The sequence below is a fragment of the Balaenoptera borealis genome, assembly GCF_965194805.1.
Source record: "Balaenoptera borealis genome assembly, chromosome: 14".
In the NCBI taxonomy this organism is placed as follows: domain Eukaryota; kingdom Metazoa; phylum Chordata; class Mammalia; order Artiodactyla; family Balaenopteridae; genus Balaenoptera; species Balaenoptera borealis.
Genome location: NC_138875.1, coordinates 17,475,185 through 17,501,622, shown reverse-complemented (window position 1 = coordinate 17,501,622; position 26,438 = coordinate 17,475,185). Strand labels below are relative to the sequence as shown.

At 37.7% G+C, this 26,438-nt stretch overlaps 1 protein-coding gene across 6 annotated transcripts in view; it reads left to right on the top strand.

Annotated features, from left to right (window-relative positions):
* The window catches only part of WDR7 (WD repeat domain 7), a 354,441-nt gene that overhangs the window by 220,452 nt on the left and 107,551 nt on the right, over positions 1-26,438 (top strand). For all 6 annotated transcript variants that reach the window (XM_082353717.1, XM_082353718.1, XM_082353719.1 and 3 more), the window contains one exon: positions 21,601-21,787. In XM_082353717.1, the coding sequence (XP_082209843.1) occupies positions 21,601-21,787 (187 nt within the window). The remainder of the gene's footprint in view (positions 1-21,600; positions 21,788-26,438) is intronic.

Genomic DNA, 26,438 nt, shown 5'->3' with positions numbered 1-26,438 from the left:
CAATTGCGATGGACAGGGGAAGACCTCAGGGCCATCTCACTGGTGAGACGCAGTCGCAGTTTCCAATTATCCACATAGGAATTTATTTAAACATTTTGATTGCTACCTAGTCTGATTCAACTTTACTGTAGTTCACAATATATTTAAATTACAGTGAGCCATCCATAGAACTCCTTAGTAATGATTCACAACTTCCATTTAAAGTGCAGCTGATACACTGTTTATAAGTTAATGGGTTGATACTTATCTTGAATATGAAAATGCAAAGACTAATTTTTAATGCAGTGGGATTTTTCAAAAGCTCAGCTATTAATGAAATTATTAATTAGAAGTGTTTTGCACTTAATCACTTACAAACATGGTAACAGTAACCTCACTTTTGGGCAATGATGTGTTTTTCGTAGCCTTTTGATTCCAAGATACTCAGATGCTTTTACATGGGGACGTTATCATATTTTTGCAAAACATACCATGTGGAAAGTAGAGATTGGCAGTTATTCCCGCCTCCCACATGTGGAAACCAAGATAAGTAATGTAGTTCATTCCTGACAGAAAGTAACAATCTAGTATGCAGAGTCTTTTGTTCTCAATTATGATTATTACGTGACTGTGTAAAAGTTCATGTTTGAATGTGTTATCTTACTGAGGAAACTTCACTTTCAAATATCCTTTTCTTTAGCTTATTCTCTCAAAATGCCAGAATCTTCATGTTATGGTTGTCTCTAGATGAACTAAAAAATGTTTTAAAATTTTAAATTGTTTTATAGAACAGTGGGAAGATTGGGAGGGATGGAGCAGGTTGAAGTAGATATTAGGGCAAAGATTCTGAATGCAGAAAATTGACATGAAGCTATTTACAAGTAGAATAAGAAAGCATGTAGATAACCTCACAGATATTGAAGGATAAGGATGGCTTAGAGGGTATGTAAAGGCAGAACTTTGATGGAAAAAAGACTGAAAGTTAAAATTAAGCCTAAAATCTAAGATATCTAAAGCAATTGAGAAACTTCTACATTGTATTAATTCCCTTTTTGATTATAGATCATTTTTAGAAGGTATTATTAAGGATTGCTGTTTCATTTCTAATTACTTTTATTCTAATGGATTTAGAGATACAAATGTTAGTCCACTACAAATTTACAATTCAACACATACAATCTGTTTTATATTTAGTGGTAATTATAATTACTTGAGATTTTATTTATATTTATTATGCAGTCATATAAGTGCTAAAAGAAGACTAATCTGATGTGGAAACACGTCTGTATATAACGACTCAAAATCCAAAAGCAATTTATATATTTATATTTACATAAGATACTATAAGCAAGGTTAAAAGGCAATAAAAGTAACAGCAGCAAATTGAAACAGAAACATGTCAATTTATTTTGATCCAAGAGTTGAAAATGGTGCTGGGGGGAAATAATACAAACCTCAGTGTCACTGTTGAATGATGCTAGAGAATTAACTTGTTATTTTGAAAACTGGTAAAGGGAAATAAACATTTATCTTTTCTTTTTACACAAATGTACCTCAGCATAATCAAATGGTCGATGAGAGAAAATTCTTCTTTATAACAGTATTTTAGCCAATAAATGAAGAAGGGATAATAGAATATCACCATTTTGCTGCCCTAATTAACAGACCTGGGCAATAACTCCTAATATCACCAAAAAAGAGACAGCCAGATATTATATACTTGATGGAAATACATAACGGCATCTAAGAAATAGTAAAAAAATAATAATAATAAAAATAATTAAAAAATTCAGACCTTAATCTGTTCAATCCAATTTACAAGAAATGCAAAAGTCAGAATGATTTAAATATCACCATAGGGATATAATCAGCAGACTCCAGATTTTAGAAAACTCTAGGTACTAAAGAACTGATTTCTTCCAGGAAAGGGGGAGGAGACAACCTGTAGGTTAAGAGATTTAAGAGACGTATTTGGATTATGATTGGAAGAGACAAACATAAATAAATGAAGGAAAGAAAAAGAAAAGGAGGGAGAGAGGGAAAAGAAGGAGAGTTAGAAAGAGGGGGACAGAAAGAGAATCAATAAAATGTGAAGGCCGTCTGGCTGTTAGATGATATTAAGGAACTATTGATAGTTTTGTTTAGGTGTGATAATAGCATTGTGATTATGTCTTTTAAAAGTCCCAATCTTTTAGACATATATACTGAAATGTTTATAGATGATGTTTGCTACAAAGTAATTCAAGGTGTTGAGGAGAGTGAGGATGTAGATGAATGAAACAAGATTGGCCAGGAGTTCAAAACTGTTGAAGCCGGATGATGGTTGCAACAAGATTTATTATCCTTTTTCTTTCTACTTTTGTCTAAGTTTGAAATTGATGTCTAACAATGGAACTGTCTGTCCTACAGAGTAGTGAACTCCTTGCCACTGGACTCTGTTCTGAACCTATAGGTCTGCAGTGGGGCCATGAATCTGTGTTTTCATTAAACTCATCAGGTGATTCTAGATATCGACCAGGATTAGAAACCTCCAGGCCAGATCACCTCTAAAGTTTCTTCTAATTCTGATCTTTCTAGGTCTGTATTTCTTTGAATGGTATGAACAAGATGTGCTCCAGAAATTCAGGGACAAAATAGTTGGAGTGACCAGCAAAACCTTGGTAAATATAGTGAAACTTACGGGAGACCTCGAGAGATAGTTAAAATATGGACAGTGGAGTGTGAATCAAGTCCATTCATTCATTCCAAAAATATTTGTAATGCTTCTCAGTGCCAGACAGTGTGCCAAGAGCTGGGATATGGTTGTGGTCAAAACAGTTAGGATGATGATAATTTTGGACTTCCATTTATTATGGAAGCTTTGTGTTACCATAAAGAGAATGCTGATTTCTGAGACTGGAGCTTTGGCTTCTGGACCTGCCATATCACTTGCTCTCTAATTTAGAGTAAACCACACAGCCTTTCTGAGCCTCTGTTTTCTGATCTATCGTCACAAGAAGGTGAGACCATCCTAGCTCTTGACTTTTGTAAAAACATGATGCATGAAGATATTTTGCTCTATAGATTTTGCCATATCTGTGGATGGTGTGGTATATGGGACCACATTTTTTTTCTTACCCTTTCAGTAGCCATGAAATTTGCTTGTCGCTGGAGGTGGGTGGGAGTATCTTCCCTTTTTCCTGCCTCTGTAATACAGTTCTATAAGCATACGTTTAAGGTGGCATAATTAGATTCTCTCCATAACCTGAAATAGGTCTGGTCTTAAGCTCATTTACTGTCTTAGAACAGAATTGATCTTGCTTTCTCATTTAATTCACCCTCTACAGATTTTGAGAGGAAGAAAAATAGCATTGCTAGCTCAGTGTAACTAGGCCAGAGTTAACAGGGGAGAGTTGGAAAACCAGTGTTATAATATTTGTTTGCCTTTCTCTGCCTTCCTTTTAAGTATTAATATATGTAGATCATTCAGGTAAATAGTTCTGGCCTCCTTGAGGCGCTTGCCAGTTTGGCTTCACTTTTCATACATGTTAAAATGATTCTATGCTTACTCAATTGTCATGAGCCAATTTACAGTTTCTGGGATTACCAGGAGAAAAACAACAGGATGTATTTCATTTGCAATATTAAACATAAAATCCCTTTGCAGATGTCATCTTACGTCTGGAATATGACATAGCCTATTCCTTTTAAATAAATATTATACATAATATAGTGAACAGAACAGAGGATTTCAAGTCAGGGAAACCGTATTCTGACATTACTAACAGTATGACCTAGAATAAGTTATTTAAGGTTTGTGAGAAGCAGTTTTCCTTATCTTCAACACTGAAATTAATATCATATTCTTCCCTGGGTTCTTTTCAGAATGAAATACCACCCATAAGGCACCCAGCACAATGCCTGCCACCTACCAGACAGTCAGCAAATAGAATTTCCCTTTCTTCCTTTCTTTCTTTCCCTTTCCTTCATTCATTTGTTTTACTATTTTTTCTTACCTTTTGGTAGAATGCTTCTTAAAGTATATTTTTAGAAGGACTGGAGTCCAAGTAGTTTTCCTCTTTTTAAAAAAGTCTATTTTTGAAGTCTTAGTATAATATACAAATAAATATCTGCGACTGAAGAAAATAATTATGGAACAATTTTCTGTGTACTTATATACAGGGAGATGGAGGGAGAAGAATGTATCAAGAGCCTCCCCTGTGTCAGGCCTGGTGCATGTTGTATCATTTAACAGTCCTAATAACTCCAGAGATAGGTCTTCCCCCTCTTCCCCGTCTCATTGTATCTCATTAGATGAGGAAACTGACACCCAGCTTAAGTTACGTAAGATCGAGCTGTTATCAAATTGTAGTTTGGGGATTAGAATCCAGATCTTACTTCATCACTGTCTACTGCTATCCATGGGTTTTCAGTCACTGGAGAAAGGAGGGTAGCTTTTGCCTCCTAACTGGAAGGAAGCAGGGGCACGGTGTGGAGTGGGGGACCAGATCAGCGTCACCGGCAGGACTTTTTCAAATTACTCTCATGGTACTCTGCTCCGCCTCCATTTTGATGCCCTTTTCCTGCCATAGTAAGACATGGTTTGGTAACATGTCATATTCTTCAAGTAGGTTGGGATAGACAGATTGAGCACTGTTGTTCTATGAACAATATGAATATGAAAGTAACATGTAATTATTATCAAATTAAATCCATATATGGATGTAAAGTTTTAAAAATGTTTTGAAAATATTATTTATTTTTGTTTATTGCTCCCAGACAATTTAGAAGTATTTGACGTTTTTATATGTGCTGTGCATAATATCAGAAATAAATAATGTGGTATATTTTTTCAGGTTATACCTAGCTGCCAATGACAGTAGAATAGCAGAAAACTGTATTTTTTATTGTGGTTTACAGCATTACTTCTTTCATCTTTTATTGAAAATGAAGACTGGTTTATAGTGCCTTTCAATCTATATTTGATTATAAAAGAATTAACTAATGAAAATTAAGCCATATGTAGCTGTTTTGCAAATTTATTAAAAAAGAAACTACATTTGAGGGAAAATTTTAAAAATATTAAAACCATACAGTAGCCAATAAGGTATGAGGCAGCTAATTGCTTCCTGTCCCTTTCGAAATTACTCAGCCTGAAAAAAGATAGCACGTATTGATTTACTGTATAGTAAATGTCCCATGCCTCTGCTCCTCTAATACCCAGATGCACATACCACACGGCAGTAGCAGCAAGGAACTGCATACGTACCCATTTCTTTCATCAAACTTCTGTAATAACAAAATTAGGATGGAACATTTTCCTCCTTTGTAAAAGGAAATAGCATAAAATCATTAAAACTCAGAAAATGAATGGCAGTGTAGTATTATCTTGAATGCATGATGTGTGTGTTTGCTTTAAAGCTCAAAAGAAAAACAAGTTTCCCAAGGAAAAAGAAATATTTCCTGATGATGTAGTATCAGTTAATTCATATGCATAAGATATTTGTATCAATTAATATATCTATTTTCATTTGTAATATTAGAAGCAATGTCAAAACTTAGACTATGTTTGATCATTGTTTTGAAGTTAATATGAAGATTATACAAATTCAAATTGTTCAAATTCAAATTCAAACTCTCCAATATGGTCTTTTGCTTTATTTCAGGAATGATCCACTAATCTAGAGAATGGGAGTTTTATTCATATATGTTGTAACTCCTGCTGTTTGTGAGTTTTCTATAAGCATCTGATTTTTTTTCAACATAGACTTTGAAAATGCTAGTTTTGATTGTCCTAAAGCCAAATCAGTAAAATCAGTGAGAAGTTTAAAAAGAAAAAAATCTTATAGACGAAGCTGTTTTGAAGGATAATCTGTAATTACTCATGTAAACATATATTTCAGGAGTGTAATAGCATGGGTACGTTTCTTTTTTGTTTTAAATAAATATAAATTATTATCTGATTTTTAGGTGTGATCATGGTTGCTTCTATAGGTCAGATAGTTCAGGAATTCATTGTATTATAGTATATTATGCTTTATCTTGAAAGGATCAGAGCATCCTTATTTGTAGAAGAGAGGAGATTTTGTGATTGGAATGACTTCTCCTTTATTAGATTGTATGTTACTTAATATATTTCTGTGTATCCTTTATATCAAAAAATATGTATCACCCCCACCTCCCCCCCACAAGTTTCTTTGGAAATATGTTTGTCCCCTTTGACATTAACATCTGTTCCCAAAAGAGCTCTGTTTGAGATTTTCATGGAGCTTCCTTGATGGCTGTCTTGTAAACCCACCAGCACCCCTTTCATCCCAGGATTTTGAATTCAGGCTTAGCTGCTCCAGCAAGGCTGCTGTTTACTGGCGAGTTCCCATTAACACAGCCACGACTCCTGGGTTAGATAATGGACTCAGAGGTTAAGAGCAGAGGATCTCAACAGCTCCAATCAGCAGGGCTTTTCCAGGGCTAATTACCTCTTTGCTGCGCTGACTCTAATGTGACATGTTTATTGCCTTAACTAACAACTCATTAGCTTAGTTGATGTTTTTGTCAATATTAATTCATTCATTTAAGCCAAGTCAAAGCTTAAACAAAGATGTCCAGACTGAGAAACGGGCAGCAGAGTGACTTTTGTTTGCTCATCTTTTTTTTTTCTCCCTTACTCAACTTCAATAAGATAAATGTGTAGAAAGGAAACATTTAGAGTGCTTGTATTGAGAATGTTGGTATTCATTTGCCTGCATGTAGAACAATTCTGACTTTATTTCTCCTGTGGTTACTCTAGTCTCCATGTCACAGCTTACTAATATTTAGTGTCTACTAAGGGTGACTGTCTCTACTCTTTGACTGTATATCTATAAAGGGTTAACATACAGCAGCTTCTTGTTCCAGTTGAATGTTTTACTGTGGTTATTAGAAAAGAGATCAAGTAATTTTTCCTATGGTTTTAATCTCCAGTAGACTGCCTATAAAATTACTTTGAGATTTGTCTTGTAACAATCACTAAGTTACTTAATTAGCCTGTGTGAATTATTTTAAAAGAGGAGGCAGTTATGAACTTATCATGAAACATTTCAGGTTTTTTTGCCATACTTTTGATTAGCATTAATAGTATTTCTCAGAGAATGTCATTGTTCTGATTTTATGTATTTTTAAATAATAATTAAATTCCAGAAGCTCTAGAATAGTACAAATGGGTAAAACAACTGAGCATGAGTCTTTGATCAAGTAGTAGGTCGATTACTTTGTAGAGGCACATCAGCATCTTCAGAACCGTGTAATACATTTAATTGGCAAATCCCTCTCACACGATGTTTAATGGTGTACAGATGACCAGAAAGGGTTGAGATCAGGCGTGAGCCAGGGCTGCAGTGTTAGGGGAGTTTCATCTCTAGAAAAAGGCCAGTCTCTGCTTAGAAGGCCAGAGATTCACTCTGATTGGTTGGTTCCTGGAGGTGATCAGGCCTAGAGAAGGCTGATAGAAGCTAAGCATAGAACATGGCGAGAAATATGTGTCACATTAACCAGAGAAACTCCTATTTATTTCCTCCATCTTTCTGTACCTATAGAGTGTTCTGTGGACACCAAATTGTTATCAGTAGTCATGAGAAATCACTGTCCCAGAAAACAAAAATAATTTGTGTAATTGTTTGTCACCTTTTGCAGAGTCCTTCCCTCTCTATCACTTTCTAGGCTCTTACTCTGCTTTATTTTTCTTCACAGGACTTAGTACTACTCGGCGTATCTATTTGTTCATTTGGTTGTTTTGTCCCAACTAGAGTGTGAGCTTCATGAGAGTACAGACTTGTTTGACCTGCACTTAGAACAGTGCCTGGTCCACAGCAGGCACTCAGGAAATACTGAATGAATGAAAGGATCACCCAGCTATTAGGTGCTAGAGCTAGAACTTGAACCTGGTGGTCTCTTGCTTCACAACCCACCCCCCCTTTGTCTTTGGGAACAAGACATGGAAGTATTTAGATCATTCAAATAAAGATTCCATAGATTAATGGATTTTTGTTTTTTTACTTCTTTGACATCATAAGCATCTGCTTCTACTATTTTACATCTTTATTGCTGACCCCCAGATTGTCAAACAATCAGCACTTTTTACCTTCCTTAAAGTGGAAAAGGGTCATGTGCAATAAGTAATATCCTTTTGTTTATGGGAAGGTAAGACTCTTATTTTAGTCTGCCATCCAAAATACATGAAGTTCCAAAAGCAAAATGAGATTAAATTTCACTGTATGACACAATTTAGTTAGTTTGAAACTCAGTCGAACAGAAAAAAATGTACTTTCAATCAAGCAGCACTGGATTTTATACTCTTCTGATTATAGGACAAGAAACAGCTACTTTCTTTGAATTAGGACTGTTTTGACTAAGCTGATATTAGATTAATGAGTTTTAAAATATCTTTGTTAAATTAACTTCCTAATTTAACAAAGTTACTTTATGCTTTTTATTAAATGAAATGATGACTTAGTTTTTATGCAATACAGGATGTAAAAAGTTTAAAAGTAGTTTTTCATAACTGTATTGATACAAAGCATCTCGTTATAGAAGTGTTTATTAATTATTCCATACCCATAAATAATGCACACTGCATTGGAATTATTTTTAATCAAATCAGTTACCTATATAAAGCAAAGGAATAGAATTCTAGATGGCACTCTGCCATCCCTGTTCTTTGATGGACGTTAGCAAGTGGGAAAAGGCTTCATTCAGTTGGTTACACTTTGAAATAAGTGGCCAATCATTATTAATTCATTTTGCACTCATTGTAATGGCATAAATCATAAATTCATTTGGTTTAAAGTAAATATAATATGTTCTCCCATAGGAAGTTCCTTGTAATTGAGCTATTAATTAGTACATTTTTTTAATATGACCTTTTTTTTTCCTTCTCTACTCTTCAGAGCCAAGGATAGTTAAGTGGCCATTTCTTTATTCATGATTTTCTTTTAAGTATGATGAACCAGTTTATCTTAACTCTTAACTAGGCCTGTTGACTGACCTAAGAGGGACCAAAGCCCAGGAAAATGGTTACATATATTGCCTACTAGCAGGACAACAGTAATAATTGTCAATGATCTCTAAGGGTGCTTGGAAAATTCTCTGAAATGCTTTGGTTTTGTAATAATTCCAGTAAGAAAATTTCATTCTCTCTTGGTAAACATAGTTTGATTCTGGCTTCTGTTTTTTTTTTCCCTGTGCTTGGAACAGTGTGCTAACATTGTTCATTGTGCTGTGGAGAGGTCAAGGTACTGCCGGGTTCAGTCTCTACCTTTGCGTTAGAAATGCAAAAGGGGAAAAAAGTGGAATAGCAATATAAAAGTATCATTTATTATCGAATGATGCTGAAAATGATACCTGATGCTTATAGAAATATATGGCTATAGTTCTTTGTAGCTAATAAAGTGCTTTCATTTAATAGGCACTTATTAAATGTAGAGTACATTAATAAAGTGAGTCTACACTTTGTGATAAGGATACAAAAATGATCCAGGAAACAAATTCATTATTTCCTAAGTAATAGCCTCAGAGCGTGTGTGTGTGTGTGTGTGTGCGTGTGTGTGTGTGTGTTACGGCTTGTATGTTAATCTTTTAAAAGAGCGGGTCATCATAACCAGCTAGATAGGGTAAAAATTTTTTAAATTGACATTTTTCCTTGGTCCGTTCATGACGGGACAACAGTCATCTTGCCAAAGCAACAAGTTAGCCATTGTATAATACTATAACCACAGCTTACATAGGCTTTATTTTGCTATCTCTGTGTCAATCCTTTTCTCATTTTTAGCATTTTGCTGTTACAGCAAAGTGTAAATATTTTCTTGCAGCTTTGTGCCTTTGTAGCATTTTTAAAAAATGGTAAGATTAAAGTTGGGACACTTAAAAAAAAAAAGCTTGAGATAAAAAGCTTGAAATAAAACGGCACTAAAATATGAGCTATTATTACTCTTGACTGCATGACAACAGAATTACTTTCTCAACAGCTAGAGGGTCTAAGTTAATTGTGATTTATCCAATTCTGGATTTTCGTGCTTTCTGCTTTTTAAGGAGCTTTGTTTTGATTTGATTTGTTTCCAGACTTCTGAGCCTGTGTGCATTTTGGTAGTTCATTTGCGCATTTGGCTAGACATACAGGGTGATGGGGGTGGGCGGGTGGTGCTATGCGTTAATTTCTCACTGTAAAGCTGCCGTAGTGTCTGTACTACTTACCCATCTTACAGGTAGGAAAGGCTAATCATCTGATAACTGGGCCTTGAATATGGTCGCAGATTGACTTGAATAATGCTGAATTCTGTCTGTTAACAAGTTGAGTTAGGAGCCTCTTGGCATTCTCAGTAAAGAACCAGTGACCAGTAATAGGACTTACCAGTTGTGATTCTTATAGTGGGGAAGTACCCTTGCAGTTTCTCATGACAGTAAACTTATTACAAATGGCAGCTGTTTCCAAACTTTCCAATATCATGGGCCAGTAAAATTTCCAAAAATAAAATTTGGGAGTATTTAGCAGTGCTGTGTTTTATTTTGCTGAGTGCAAATACTAAAAAAATACCACTATCTTTATCATCTTATTAAAGAAAAACCCTTTTATTCACCAAAAAAAGTAGTAAGAACATAACCTTAGAGTAAGCACTCCTTTAAACTGAATAAATTTAGCTTCATGAAAAAGGCATACTACATTGTTTGTGTTTTACCATTTCACCATAGAGCCATGGAAACTTTGCCATAGACCAGCACAGGTTTATAGCAGACCCTTGGAAATTTCTGATCTGTGCATAATTTTATTGACTGTGCTGGGCACATTCAGTGTAAAGTAATTTTCAGTATTTGCCAAAGCAACAATTGTGTATTAAGTACTTACTGAACTATAAAGCACTGTGCTAAGCCTCATGCAAAAAAAAAAAAAAAATGTTTTTTTATAAAACTTTCATATGGCCCAGGGAACTTACTCATTTAGCAGATGTGGAAAGGTAATAAAATAAAATAAAAATAAATAAAATTAGCTCTGGACAATAGAATAAATGCCAAAGATGCTATATCGCTGTTTGTTAAATGTATGGATAATAATTTCTCTATTAAAAAGAATAATTTCATTCTAAAGGAAGCAGGGAAGGCGCAGAAATTGCCAACTACCAACCGCATACCATTCTCCTTTTACACGTGAACAAAACCTCAGAATTGTTGCAGATGGCATTGTGGCCAGATCACAAACTACATTTCCCACCCTTCTGTGAAACTAGGGGAATTATTATATAATTTTGGCCAATGAAATGTAATCAGAATCTACAAGGGGGCTTGACTTAACTGCCCCATGTCCTTATGCCCTTCAGCCTTCTACCTCTTCCTGTTGGGAAGGTGGATGCTGCAGTGCTGGATGTGCCACTAACCGTTTTGTGGACAGGATGCAACGAAGACAGAGCCGAGACAAAGACAGGGGTCTCGGTGCGGCTGTATTTAGCTATGGGGCCAGTAATGGGGACCTTCTCATTGTGTGAGAAAAGATAAAACATATAATTTATTTAATCTTCTGTTTTGGTAGAGTGTCACAAATAAAACGTGGTTATAAAGATGTAAGTTGTGTTCAGAGATGTGTTCTGGTCACATTACCCATGGCCTGGGCCACAGAGGCCTGCAGCTAACCACTTGCCTTCCATCATTCTCAGTTACATCATACAAAACAGGAATAGATCATAGTTTTCTAAAGTCCTTTCGGTTCAAAAATTCTGTGATTCTAATTAATCCATTTGGCTGGGGGTAAGTAGATCAGAATTTAAAAGGCAGTAGGTCTTGCCTCCCCCCTTTTTTAACATCTTTATTGGAGTATAATTGCTTTACAATCGTGTGTTACTTTCTGCTTTATAACAAAGTGAATCAGCTATATGTATACATATATCCCCATATCTCCTCCCTCTTGCATCTCCCTCCCACCCTCCCTATCCCACCCCTCTAGGTGGTCACAAAGCACGGAGCTGATCTCCCTGTGCTATGCGGTTGCTTCCCACTAGCTATCTATTTTACATTTGGTAGTGTATATATGTCTATGCCACTCTCTCACCCTGTCACATCTTACCCCTCCCCCTCCCCATATCCTCAAGTCTATCTTTAGTTTTTTGACGAACCTCCATACTGTTCTCCATAGTAGCTGTATCAATTTACATTCCCACCAACGATGCAAGAGGGTTGCCTTTTCTCCACACCCTCTCCAGCATTCATTGTTTGTAGATTTTTTGATGATGGCTATTCTGACCAGTGTGAGGTGATATCTCATTGTAGTTTTGATTTGCATTTCTCTAATAATTAGTGATGTTGTGCATCCTTTCATGTGTTTGTTGGCAATCTGTATATCTTCTTTGGAGAAATGTCTAGTTAGATCTTCTGCCCATTTTTGGATTGGGTGGTTGTTTTTTGATATTGAGCTGCATGAGCTGCTTGTAAATTTTGGAGATTAATCCTTTGTCAGTTGCTTCATTTACAAATATTTTCTCCCATTCTGACAGCTGTCTTTTTGTCTTGTTTATGGTTTCCTTTGCTGTGCAGAGCTTTTAAGTTTCATTAGGTCCCATTTGTTTATTTTTGTTTTTATTTCCATTTCTCTAGGAGGTGGGTCAGAAAGGATCTTGCTGTGACTTGTGTCAAAGAGTGTTCTTCCTATGTTTTCCTCTAAGAGTTTTACAGTGTCTGGCCTTAAATTTAGGTCTTTAATTAATTTTGAGTTTATTTTTGTGTATGGTGTTAGGAAGTATTCTAATTTCATTCTTTTACATGTAGCTGTCCAGTTTTCCCAGCACCACTTAATGAAGAGACTGTCTTTCCTCCATTATATATTCTTGCCTCCTTTATCAAAGATAAGGTGACCATAGGTGCATGGGTTTATCCCTGGCCTTTCTATCCTGTTCCATTGATCTATATTTCTGTTTTTGTGCCAGTACCATACTGTCTTGATTACTGTAGCTTTGTAGTATAGTCTGAATTCAGGGAGCCTGATTCCTCCAGCTCTGTTTTTCTTTCTCAAGATTTCTTTGGCTATTCAGGGTCTTTTGTGTTTCCATACAAATTGTGAAATTTTGTGTTCTAGTTCTGTGAAAAATGCCGTTGTTACTTTGACAGGGATTGCATTGAATCTGTAGATTGCTTTGGGTAGTATAGTCATTTTCACAATGTTGATTCTGCCAATCCAAGAACATGGTATATCTCTCCATCTGTTTGTATCATCTTTAATTTCTTTCATCAGTGTCTTCTATTTCTGCATACAGGTTTTTGTCTCCTTAGGTAGGTTTATTCCTAGATATTTTATTCTTTTTGTTGCAATGGTAAATGGGAGTATTTTCTTAATTTCACTTTCAGATTTTTCATCATTAGTGTATAGGAATGCAAGAGATTTCTGTGCATTAATTTTGTATCCTGCTACTTTACCAAATTCATTGATTAGCTGTAGTATTTTTCTGGTTGCATCTTTAGGATTCTCTGTGGATAGTATCATGTCATCTGCAGACAGTGACAGCTTTACTTCTTCTTTTCCAATTTGGATTCCTTTTATTTCCTTTTCTTCTCTGATTGCTGTGGCTAAAACTTCCAAAACTATGTTGAATAATAGTGGTGAGAGTGGGCATCCTTGTCTTGTTCCTGTACTTAGAGGAAATGCTTTCAGTTTTTCACCATTGAGAATGATGTTCACTGTGGGTTTGCTGTATAGGGCCTTTATTATGTTGAGGTAAGTTCCCTCTATGCCTACTTTCTGGAGGGTTTTTATCATAAATGGGTGTTGAATTTTGTCAAAAGCTTTTTCTGCATCTATTGAGATGATCATATGGTTTTTATCCTTCAGTTTGTTAGTGTGGTTTATCACATTGATTGATTTCTGTATATTGAAGAATCCTTGCATTCCTGGGATAAACCCCACTTGATCATGCTGTATGAGCCTTTTAATGTGCTGTTGGATTCTGTTTGCTTGTATTTTGTTGAGGATTTTTGCATCTATGTTCATCAGAGATATTGGCCTGTAGTTTTCTTTTTTTGTGGCATCTTTGTCTGGTTTCGGTATCAGGGTGATGGTGGCCTCGTAGAATGTGTTTGGGAGTGTTCCTCCCTCTGCTATATTTTGGAAGAGTTTGAGAAGGATAGGTGTTAGCTCTTCTCTAAATGTTTGATAGAATTCACCTGTGGAGCCATCTGGTCCTGGGCTTTTGTTTGTTAGAAGATTTTTAATCACAGTTTCAATTTCAGTGCTTGTGATTGGTCTGTTTATATTTTATATTTCTTCCTGGTTCAGTCTTGGAAGGTTGTGCTTTTCTAAGAATTTGTCCACTTCTTCCAGGCTGTCCATTTTATTGGCATATAGTTGCTTGTAGTAATCTCTCGTGATCCTTTATAGTTTTGCAGTGTCAGGTGTTACTCTTCCTTTTTCATTTCTAATTCTATTGATTTGAGTCTTCTCCCTTTTTTTCTTGATGAGTCTGGCTAATGGTTTATCACTTTTGTTTATCTTCTCAAAGAACCAGCTTTCAGTTTTGTTGATCTTTGGTATCAGTTCCTTCATTTCTTTTTCATTTATTTCTGATCTGATCTTTATGAATTCTTTCCTTCTGCTAACCTTGGGGTTTTTTTGTCCTTATTACCCTAATTGCTTTAGGTGTAAGGTTAGGTTGTTTATTTGAGATATTTCTTGTTTCTTGAGGTAGGATTGTATTGCTATAAACTTCCCTCTTAGAACTGCTTTTGCTGCATCCCATAGGTTTTGGGTCGTTGTGTTTTCATTGTCATTTGTTTCGAGGTATTTTTTGATTTCCTCTTTGATTTCTTCAGTGACCTCTTGGTTATTTAGTAGTGTATTGTTTAGCCTCCATGTATTTGTATTTTTTACAGTATTTTTCCTGTAATTGATATCTAGTCTCATAGCGTTGTGGTCGGAAAAGATACTTGATACGATTTCAATTTTCTTAAATTTACCAAGGCTTGATTTGTAACCCAAGGTATGATTTATCCTAGAGAATGTTCCATGAGCAATTTAGAAGAAAGTGTAATCTGCTGTTTTTGGATGGAATGTCCTATAAATATCAATTAAGTCCGTCTTGTTTAATGTGTCATTTAAAGCTTTTGTTTCCTTATTTATTTTCATTTTGGATGATCTGTCCATTGGTGAAAATGGGGTGTTAAAGTCCCCTACTATGATTGTGTTACTGTCGATTTCCCCTTTTATGGCTGTTAGCATTTGCCTTATGTATTGAGGTGTTCCTATGTTGGGTGCATAAATATTTACAATTGTTATATCTTCTTCTTGGATCGATCCCTTGATCATTATGTAGTGTCCTTCTTTGTCTCTTGTAATAGGCTTTATTTTAAAGTCTATTTTGTCTGATATGAGAATTGCTGCTGCAGCTTTCTTTTGATTTCCATTTGCATGGAATATCTTTTTCCATCCCCTCACTTTCAGTCTGTATGTGTCCCTAGGTCTGAATTGGGTCTCTTGTAGACAGCATAAGTATGGGTCTTGTTTTTGCATCCATTCAGCCGGTCTGTGTCTTTTGGTTGGAGCATTTAATCCCTTTACATTTAAGGTAGTTATCGATGAATCGATGTTTCTATTACCATTTTCTTAATTGTTTTGGGTTTGTTATTGTAAGTCTTTTCCTTCTCTTGTTTTTCCTGCCTAGAGAAGGTCCTTTAGCATTTGTTGTAGAGCTGGTTTTGTGGTGCTGAATTCTCTTAACTTTTGCTTGTCTGTAAATGTTTTAATTTCTCTGTTGAATCTGAATGAGATCCTTGCTGGGTAGAGTAATCTTGGTTGTAGGTTTTTCCCTTTCATCACTTTAAATATGTCCTGCCACTCCCTTCTGGCTTGCAGAGTTTCTGCTGAAAGATCAGCTGTTAACCTTATGGGGATGTCCTTGTATGTTATTTGTTGCTTTTCCCTTGCTGCTTTTAATATTTGTTCTTTGTATTTAATTTTTGATAGTTTGATTAATATGTGTCTTGGCATGTTTCTCCTCTGATTTATCCTGTATGGGACTCTCTGTGCTTCCTGGACTTGACTGACTATTTCCTTTCCCATGTTAGGGAAGTTTTCAACTATAATCTCTTCAAATATTTTCTCAGTCCCTTTCTTTTTCTCTTCTTCTTCTGGGACCCCTATAATTCGATTGTTGGTGTGTTTAATGTTGTCCCAGAGGTCTCTGAGACTGTCCTCAATTGTTTTCATTCTTTTTTCTTTATTCTGCTCTGTGGTAGTTATTTCCACTATTTTATCTTCCAGGTCACTTATCCGTTCTTCTGCCTCAGTTATTCTGCTATTGATTCCTTCTAGAGAATTTTTCATTTCATTTATTGTGTTGTTCATCATTGTTTGTTTGCTCTTTAGTTCTCCTAGGTCCTTGTTAAAAGTTTCTTTTATTTTCTCCATTCTATTTCCAAGATTTTGGATCATCTTTACTATCATTACTCTGGATTCTTTTTCAGGTAGACTGCCTATTTCCTCTTCATTTGTTAGGTCTGGTGGGTTTTTACCTTGCTCCTTCATCTGCTGCATATTTCTCTGTCTTCTCATTTTGTTTAACTTACTGTGTTTTGGGTCTCCTTTTCTCAGGCTGCAGGTTTGTAGTTCCCATTGTTTTTGGTGTCTGCCCCCAGTGGGTGAGGTTGGTTCAGTGGCTTGTGTAGGCTTCCTGGTGGAGGGGACTGGTGCCTGTGTTCTGGTCGGTGGGGCTGGATCTTTTCTTTCTGATGGGCAGGGCCACATCTGGTGGTGTGTTTTGGGATGTCTGTGAACCTAGTATGATTTTAGGCAGCCTCTCTGCTAATGGGTGCAGTTGTGTTTCTGTCTTGCTAGTTGTTTGGCATGGGGGATCCGGCACTGGATTTTGCTGGCTGTTGGGTGGAGCTGGGTCTTAACTTTGAGGCGGAGATCTCTGGGAGAGCTCTCACCGATTGATATTACGTGGGACCAGGAGGTCTCTGTTGGTCCAATGTCCTGAACTCGACTTTCCCACCTCAGAGTCTCAGGCCTGGGCACCAAGATCCTGTCAGCCGCACAGCTCAGAAGAAAAGGGAGGAAAAAGGAAAGAAAAAGAATAATAATAAATTTTTTTAAAGTTTTTAATATAAAAGTTATTAAAATAAAAAATAATCATAATTATAAAAAAAGAAGAGAGCAACCAAACCAATAAACAAATCCACCAATGATAACAAGTGCTAAAGATTAAACTAAGATAAACATAAAAATCAGAAACAAATCAGTTGCAGACAGCAAACCCCAAGTCTACAATTGCTCCCAAAGTCCACCGCCACGATTTTGGGATGACTTGTTGTCTATTCAGGTATTCCACAGGTGCAGGGTACATCAAGTTGATTGTGGAGTTTTAATCCGCTGCTCCTGAGCCTGCTGGGAGAGATTTCCCTTTCTCTTCCTTGTTTGCACAGCTCCTGGGGTTCAGCTTTGGGTTTGGCCCTGCCTCTGCATGTAGGTCACCCTCTGGCATCTGTTCCCCACCCAGACAGGATGTGGTTAGAGTGGCAGCTTATTAGGGGGCTCTGGCTCACTCAGGCTGTGGTTGGGGGGTGGGGGAGGAAGGTGTACGGAATGCGGGGCAAGCCTGTGGCGGCAGTGGCCAGCATAAAGTTGCACCAGCCTGAGGCGTGCCGTATGTTCTCGCAGGGAAGTTGTCCCTGGATCACGGGACCCTGGCGGTGGCAGGCTGCACAGGCTCCTGGGAGGGGAGGTGTGGATAGTACCTGTGCTTGTACACAGGCTTCTTGGTGGCTGCAGTAGCAGCCTTAGCATTTCATGCCCGTCTCTGGGGTCCGCGCTGGTAGCCGCGGCTCGTGCCCGTCTCTGGAGCTCATTTAGGCAGTGCTGTGAATCCCCCCCTCTCGCGCACCCTGAAACAATGGTTTCTTGCCTCTTTGGCAGGTCCAGACCTTTTCCCAGACTCCCTCCTGGCTAGCTATGGTGCGCTAACCCCTTCAGGCTGTGTTCCTGCAGCCAAACCCGGTCCTCTCCCTGCGATCGGACCGAAGCCCGATCGGACCGAAGCCCGAGCCTCAGCTCCCAGCCCCCGCCCGCCCCGGCAGCTGAGCAGACAAGCCTCTCGGGCTGGTGAGTGCTGCTCGGCGCCGATCCTCTGTGCGGGAGTCTCTCCGCTTTGCCCTCCGCACCCCTGTGGCTGCGCTCTCCTCCGTGGCTCCGAAGCTTCCCCCCTCTGCCACCTGCAGTCTCTGCCCACGAAGGGGCTCCTAGTGTGTGGAAACCTTTCCTCCTTCACAGCTCCCTTCCACTGGTGCAGGTCCCGTCCCTATTCTTTTATCTCTGTTTTTTCTTTTTTCTTTTGCTCTACCCAGGTATGTGGGGAGTTTCTTGCCTTTTGGGAGGTCTGAGGTCTTCTGCCAGCGTTCAGTGGGTGTTCTGTAGGAGTTGTTCCACGTGTAGATGTGTTTTTGATGTATTTGTGGGGAAGAAGGTGATCTCCACGTCTTAACTCCTCCATCTTGAAGGTCCCGTTGGTCTTGCCCCTTTCTAATCACGACAGCCTAAATGTTGATCTTTCTAAAATGAAAATCTCATCAAACCCCTCATTTGCTTAAAACTTTCCAATCGTTCCCCATTGTCACCAGAATGAACAAACTCTTAGCATGGCATATAAGGCCCTTTGTGATCAGGTGCTAATGACCTGTCCTGCCACGTGTCTCACTGTTACATTTCATCCACCTCGTCCTCTTCCCTCTTGTCCATCGCCCCAACCCCTTCTCTTTCCATCGACGAACTTTCCAGCCATATTGAACTATGTGTAATCCCTTGGTCTGGTAGTGTTCTCTCTCATCTGCTGGACTTTAGACATGCTATTCTCTCTGCCTAGAATGTTTTCTTTCCATACTCCTCTCCTGTGAGTGACAAAGTTTTACTTAGTCTTTAGGTTTTTGTATAGAGGTCACCTTTCCCTGGAAGCCTTCTTATATCCCTAAGATTGGGTTAAGCGCCCCTTTTAGGTTCTGTCTTGATACCTTGTGCTTATAAATGTTCTAACACTCCTCATAATATATTCAAATTACCTGTTTGTTCACCTATATCCTGAGCTACAGTGAATTTTCTTGAGGGGAAGAACTGAGTATTGTTCTGTTTTGTTTCCCCAGCATTTAGTATAATATCAATATAACAATACTCTGTAAACAGTTCCTCAATGAATCTTTGGATGGAAAGTTTGGGACCAAATTGTGGAAAGTCTTGAGTTAATATCAGGCCAATTTGTTGAACTTCTTAATACTGCCACCAGGAGAGTCTTTTACGAAGGACTCAATCATGATGGCAGGTGGTAGCATCCTTCTCCACCTTGGTTACTCAGTGAGGCAATATTCCCCGATTGCGCAGTAGTGGGGCACTTACATAAAATAAGTAACTATGTGCCTTTGTACAAAATTAGATTCCATCTTGAAGAGATTAAAATACAACCTTTATTGGGTACCTAAGGTTTAAGAAAAGTTCTGAGAGATAAAACTTAAAATTCATACAATTCCGTCATGAGATTTTTTTCTGTTAATAGAGAAGTGCTATCATTGTCTTAATTTTAGCTTTTTCATCACCTTGGTCCATATTGCAGAGCACTTATATTATATGGAGTCATACGACTTCCTAGATGTCAAGAATAACAGGAAAGTGGTAGATATTCTTGACAGTTTGAAATATCTTTCTGGCAAACTGGGGCCAGGAGCTGCGTTAGAAGTGTACATGCAGTAAAGGCAGGTCTGTTATCCATTTTAGGTCCATAATGTGTGCAAAGCATTGTGCTTGGTGGTTTGGAAGATGCAGAGTTATATGAAACATACTTCCTACCCTCAAGGAGCTAACAAGCTTGCTGAGGAGAAGGGAAAGGCACCAAAATGCTTATATTTAAAGATAACTTGTGATAAGAGACACGTAGGTACTGGCAGAAAATAGAGCATTGGATCTCTTTTTTTCAAGGGGTTTATATTTTTATGATCCACAAAACTTGGAGCTTTACATATTATATTTACATAGCTAAGTATGAGAGTAAAATTTTCAAATACGTGTATGAATGAAGTATGAATTTATAGATGTTTTTCTCAAAGAGGCTTTCCATATCTGTGTACCTTTTTCGTTTACGGCAGGAGTTGTTAACCCAAGGTCCGTGGCCTCCTTGAAATCTTTCTGCAGAATTTGATGGATATGTATGTGTATATAGTTTCCTGAGGAAAGGACTGATGGCTTTCAACAGATTCTTTTTATTTTTTTTATCTTCTAAAAACATTCTATTAGAATCTTTAAGGATTCTGTGACTGAGAAGAAATTCAGAACCACTGTATAGAGAGTGTGTTCACAGACTTGTCTCAGCTTTACAATATCTTTCTCTTCACCCCCATTTCAATCCATTCTCATTTAACAATTGGTTATAGCATAGCCAATGAGTAAATGCTTTTATTTGTTGAGTGAATTAAATGAAAGTTTATATGCCATGTTCTTAATTTTAAAAACAGACAAGTTCAACATGTTATTCAGAATGAGCCCTGACTGCCCTTTACTGAACACATGCCAGTGAGGGCACTTGGCAGTACACTTCATTGTTTAATTCATTTAACACTCTGGCCCTTCATGAGTGATAGCTATTATTATCCCCATTTTACAGACAAGGACGCTGAGGCTCACTGAGTATCTTCCTAAGCCTGACCCCTAGTAAGTTTATAAAATCAGTTAATACTCTGTCTTGAATCTGAAGCCTCTGTTCCCTTTAACTAGTATGCTATACAATAATATGATTTATAAACTGTTTTGTTTCTTCCCCTCAACAAACAAACAAAAAACCCTCTTCTAAGTTGCAATTTGTTCTTCACAATCCCTGGTGTTTTGGTTTTTTTTAATGTCAAAATGCCTTTGGAAGTAGATGAGCTTTTGTAGCTTAATGACCATTGGCTTAGGTATACAAACGGTTAGCTTGATCTTTAACATAAAGGAATACATATTAATTAAAATCTAGATCATTTCATCATACCTAGAAGTAATATTGAGCTATTTTTAAAATTGCATAACAAACTTTTGTGAAGAATTTACCATGTACTTGACGTCATTGTCTGCTATTGGTACACCAGAATGTGGAGGAACAAATATGCTTGTCTGGGGTGGTGGCGGGGTGGAGTGGAGACTTTTAAAAACTACACATTCTACCTTCTCCATCCCTCATCCCTGTTGATAATCATTGCCTGTGATGAGAAGTGTTATTGATGAAGCATTTCGCGTATGAATTCTGTTAGGTGCAGAAGAAAGATGAAAAAATACCATCTTACATTATTTGAAAGCATCTTCATTTTGCAGAATGCTGAGTAGGGAGAAACATTGTTTGGAAGTTTAGAATCACTATTATGTTTTGAAATTATATATACTTATTTAAATGTAGTTATTATGTAATTACAACACTTTAGAATATGGTATAAAATATTGTAGCCTAATTTATCTCTTTAAAGTACATGGCTAAACAAGCTGTAAACTTGAGATCTTTTTATAGTCTTACTATTCAAAACCCCTTGTCAGTTAAAGTAAATCCAAAGTGGTTTATATTTTGAAAATATGCTTCAAAGAAAACATCACAAAAGTAAAATTACTTTATTGCTCTGCCTTTTATTTTGTAATTTTAGGTAAGGCACTGACATTTCTTCTGCTGCAGCCACCAAGCCCCAAACTTCCTCCACACAGTACGATCCGAAGAACAGCCATTGATCTGATTGGACGTGGTTTCACAGTTTGGGAGCCTTACATGGATGTGTCTGCTGTCCTGATGGGGCTTCTTGAACTTTGTGCTGATGCCGAGAAACAACTTGCCAAGTACACGCTCCATTTCAGTTCATTTGGCTTTTATTGGTTTTGTTTTGTTTTGTTTTAGTAGAGGTCATTGATTACTCTTTATAAATTGCATATGGAGAAAAAAATAGACAAATATCTCAATATATGAAATTTTGGAAATAGACAATGAAAGGGAGATATGTTTCTGTCATTTTAACACAATTGGGATTTAGCTTTGAGCCAATTAATGATTTATCCGTGGCATAGTTTGAAATATATGTTTATTGTGCCTTGAGATATTATCAACTAATAATAATATAAACATATCACATATAAGGAAAATGATATATAGAGTTGCTCAAAAATGTTTTACTGATACAATACCTGGCCAGTTTGGGGAATTACTCCTTTGCACTCATGTTAATTTTTAAACCAACTTTATTGAGGTTTCATTTGCACACAGCAGAGGATCAGCCATAAGGAGGTTGCAGTGGTCCAGGGAGGCAGGGATGAGAGTAGAGGAATAGGAAGAGGACCCAAGGCAGTTCCTAAAATGAAACTGGGGCTGGTGATAGAGGTTAGTATTGACTTGAGAACCCAGCCTCCTGATTCCTGGAGGGAGTCTTTTTTGTTTTGTCTTGTTTTGTATTGATGGTATAATACACATCTAACAGGAAATTTACTACTGTATCCCTGTTAAAGGATGCAATTCAGCAGCGTTCTCTGCATTCACAGTTATGCAGCCATCACCACTACCTAGTTCCCAGCAGCAGTCACACCAAATGGCAACTCCATACCCATTGAGCAGTCCCTTTCCATTCTCCCCTCCCACTGTCCCCTGACAATCAATAATCTGCTTTCTGTCTCTGTGAATTTGCCTATTCTGAATATTTCATATAAATGGAATTATACAGTATGTGGCCTTTTGTGTCTGACTTCTTTCACTTAGCATAATGATTCCAAGGTTCCTTCATGTTGCAGCATTTTTCAGTACTTTGTTTCTCTTTATAGTTGAACAATATTCCATTCTATGGATATACCACATTTTATTTACCTGTTCATCTGTTGATGGACATGTGGGTTGTTTCCACTTTGTTTGAACACCTGGTTTTCATTTCTCTTAGGTAGATACCTAAAAGTGGAATTGCTGGGTCATGTGGTAATTCTGTGTTTAACCTATTGAGGAACCACCGAACTGTTTTTCATAGCAGCTGCACCATTTTATATTCCTACCAGCAATGTAGGAATTGTCTGCATCCTTGCCAACATTTATCTTCTGGTTTTGTTGTTGCTTTTTTCGTATAGTCATCCTAGCGAGGGTGAATTCCTAGTGGTAGGAATTCTGGAACTGTCCCATGATGCCTCTCTCAATGTACAGGCAGACCTCGTTTTACTGTCCTTCACTTTATTCCGTTTCGCAGATGCTGTGATTTTTTTTTTTACAAATCAAAGGTTTATGGTAACCCTGCATGGAACAAGTCTGTTGGCACCATTTTTCCAACAGCATTTGCTCATTCATGACTCTGTCTCATTTTTGTAATTCTAGCAATATTTCAAACTTTTTTTTTTTAATTTTTATTTATTTATTTATGGCTGTGTCTTTGTATCTGTGCGAGGGCTTTCTCTAGTTGCGGCAAGTGGGGGCCACTCTTCATCGCGGTGCGCGGGCCTCTCACTATCGCGGTCTCTTGTTGCGGAGCACAGGCTCCAGATGCGCAGGCTCAGTAATTGTGGCTCACGGGCCCAGTTGCTCCGCAGCATGTGGGATCTTCCCAAACCAGGGCTCGAACCTGTGTCCCCTGTACTGGCAGGCAGATTCTCAACCACTGCGCCACCATGGAAGTCCCAAACTTTTTTATTACTATATTTGTTATGGTTATCTGTAGTCAGTGATCTTTGATGTCATTTTTGTAACTATTGTGCCTTTTTTAGCAAGAAAGTATTTTTTAATTAAGGTATGTACATTGTAAAAATACTTAATGATATTGCACACTTAATAGACTACAGTATAGTATACACATACTCTTTATATGTTTACTGGGAAGCTAAAAAATTCGTGTGCGTCGCTTTATTGTGATACTCGCTTTATTGCGTTGCTCTGGAACCGAACCTACAGTATCTTTGAGGTCTGCCTGTAAGTGTTATCACCTCTTTGATTTTTTCAGTGAATGGTATTTCATGCTTATCATTGCTAGCCTTTTAAAAAACTAGAGTTCTCTGCCCTTTTCTTCATGGTTGCCTCTCTCATATCCCACAGTTGCCTTATATTCTAGCGTGCTTTGGGCCTGTCATCTTTCTGCTGTTGCTCTATGCTCAGAAGTGGAGACCAGAAAAACAACTGAAGGCTAGACTGGAATGCTGTGACTTTGTCCACAGATTGGGCACCCCCAGCCCAAAGTCCCAAGATTGACTGGTAGGGGAAGGGTATTCGTTTCAAACCTAAGCAGCTGTCCTCCCCCTTCACCTGCTTCATACTGCCACGCTTCCTAAACTTCACTTCTGTGTCTCCCTAGCTATATACCCTTCAGTAAATTACTTCACCTCTCACCTCAGTTCCATTTACAAGTTGGGGCTAATTGAATACCTATTTTATAAGATTGATGTTAAGTGAGTTTATATTTGCCAGGTGCTTAGAAGAGCACTTAGCACATGTTAAGAGATTGAATGGATGTTACCTATATGGGGGAGGGGTATGGATGGTGATGCCATTGTCATTGTCCTAGTGTTCAACAGATGGAAGAGATGCCCGTTTCTAGAATAAACACTTCCACATAGTGACAATCAGGATAGTTTCTGGATGGATACAGGTGACCTGAAGGTTCTCGATTGACTTAAAGGATTAGGAGGGAATGTGAGCCCATGAGTTGGCAGCAGTTGTAAGAGGCAGCTGGCCTTTGTGCAAAGCCTAGAACGTATTTTCAACCTTTTACCCTCCCCTTGGCTGCAACTGCCATGGACACGCTCCAAGGAGTCAACAGAGTGGCTTCTTTTACCTCAGCTTTCCTGGTTACCTTGAGAAGCCTTTAATATTTTTGATTGTCCAGAATTTTACTTTGACCTAATTTTATAGCCTATTTTCAAATCTGATCAAACACAATTTCAATAGTACGCAGTCTTGTTTTGTTGCCTGGGAGAAGTAATGGGTTTCTATTTTAGACTAACCATCTAATATTTTGTTTTATTTTGTGTTTAAATAAGTTCACATGAAGCTTATATCAGCAAACATAAAGATGTGCTGTGTTTTATCTACATGGAGTATGTCCACAGACACCAATACTTTAGCTTTCAGTAGGTAATTTAAATCTTGCTATTACATCCTTTTCTGTCATGAAGATTAGTATAACTCTCTACACCCAGCTCTGAATAAATGAATGTATCAGCGTGTAGCCTTGAGGAGTCCAATGTAATTTTCATCATGATAAATTGTATAATAAGCAAGAAAATGTTTGCTGATTAATCTATAACAAGATTTAGATTGAAAATGACCCGTTACATCCACGACACACTTGGTACAGGCTGCAGAAGGACTGAGATGGGGCAAAATAGAGAAGCAGGGTGACTGTGGATCTTACCCTCGTGGTGCCTGCGGGGCCGCCCTTCTGTGCCTGATTCCCTGTGCACACGATAACACCGCTTGGCCGCCTTGCTCCTGACTGTGGTCTTAAGCTTGCTTTATGAAGAAGCTTTTATGTTAGGCTTGTGCTTTTTAAAAAGAAAAAGACATAAGCAGTGTTTCCTTCTTTATTTCAATTCTTGTGAGTTTATGAAGGAGGGGGTTCAAGGCAGGGCAGCTCGCTCAGGTTGCTCTCTAGTTCTGAGGAATACATGTGATAGCAGAGTTTCTCTCTTTCCCTCTCTCCGCTGTGTTGACATCCTCTGTCAGAGATGACTCCTGAGAGGCCTCCTGAAAAACTGTACATGCTCAAGACCAATAGAGCATTTTCCCAGAATTAATAATGTTTTTATTTTAGAAATATGACTTAGAATTTTACATCTTTGGAATCAAAATAAAACCAGCTGTTTTCCAGTGTTTTCAAACATCTTGCCCAATTTTAAACTATGTTTATTAACTAAGCAAGCATCTATTGAGTAGCTAATATGTGGAAGGGACAGTGTTAGGTACTATATGTAGTGACAAACTTTCATGAAACAAAGGCCCTTCACGTGAGTTGCAGTCTTACAGGAAAGATAAGATCTTACAGGAAAGAAGGAGAGTAAAAGGTATGGAGATTCAGAGCATGGCAGATGAATCACAGGGGGGTACCCAGACAGTACCCAAGGGAGAATTTCATTTGAATCTTTCCTTTGAATGATTGTGAGGAGAGGTGGGGAAGAATAACTACGACGTGCGAAAGGACAGATGGGGAAAGCCCAGGCACGCCCCAAAGAGGCTGAGGAGCAGCTGCACACATGGGGACATGAAAGTAAACATTGTTTTTAGCTAATTTTATTTATGAATTTCTTGCAGAAATTAAACCCTGGGATGCTCCCATCAAAAACTTGAACATAATTGCCTTACTTATTATCTCTGGGGAATAGAATTGGGTTCAAAGAGAAGATTGGTTTTACCTTTTTCTTTATTAAAAGAGTGTAAAAATGACTATAAAAGATTATAAAACGAATCTGAGACAGGTGCTTTCTCTTGTCCAGGAAAAGGTGAGGTTCAAACCCAGGTCTTACTGACACCAAAAGC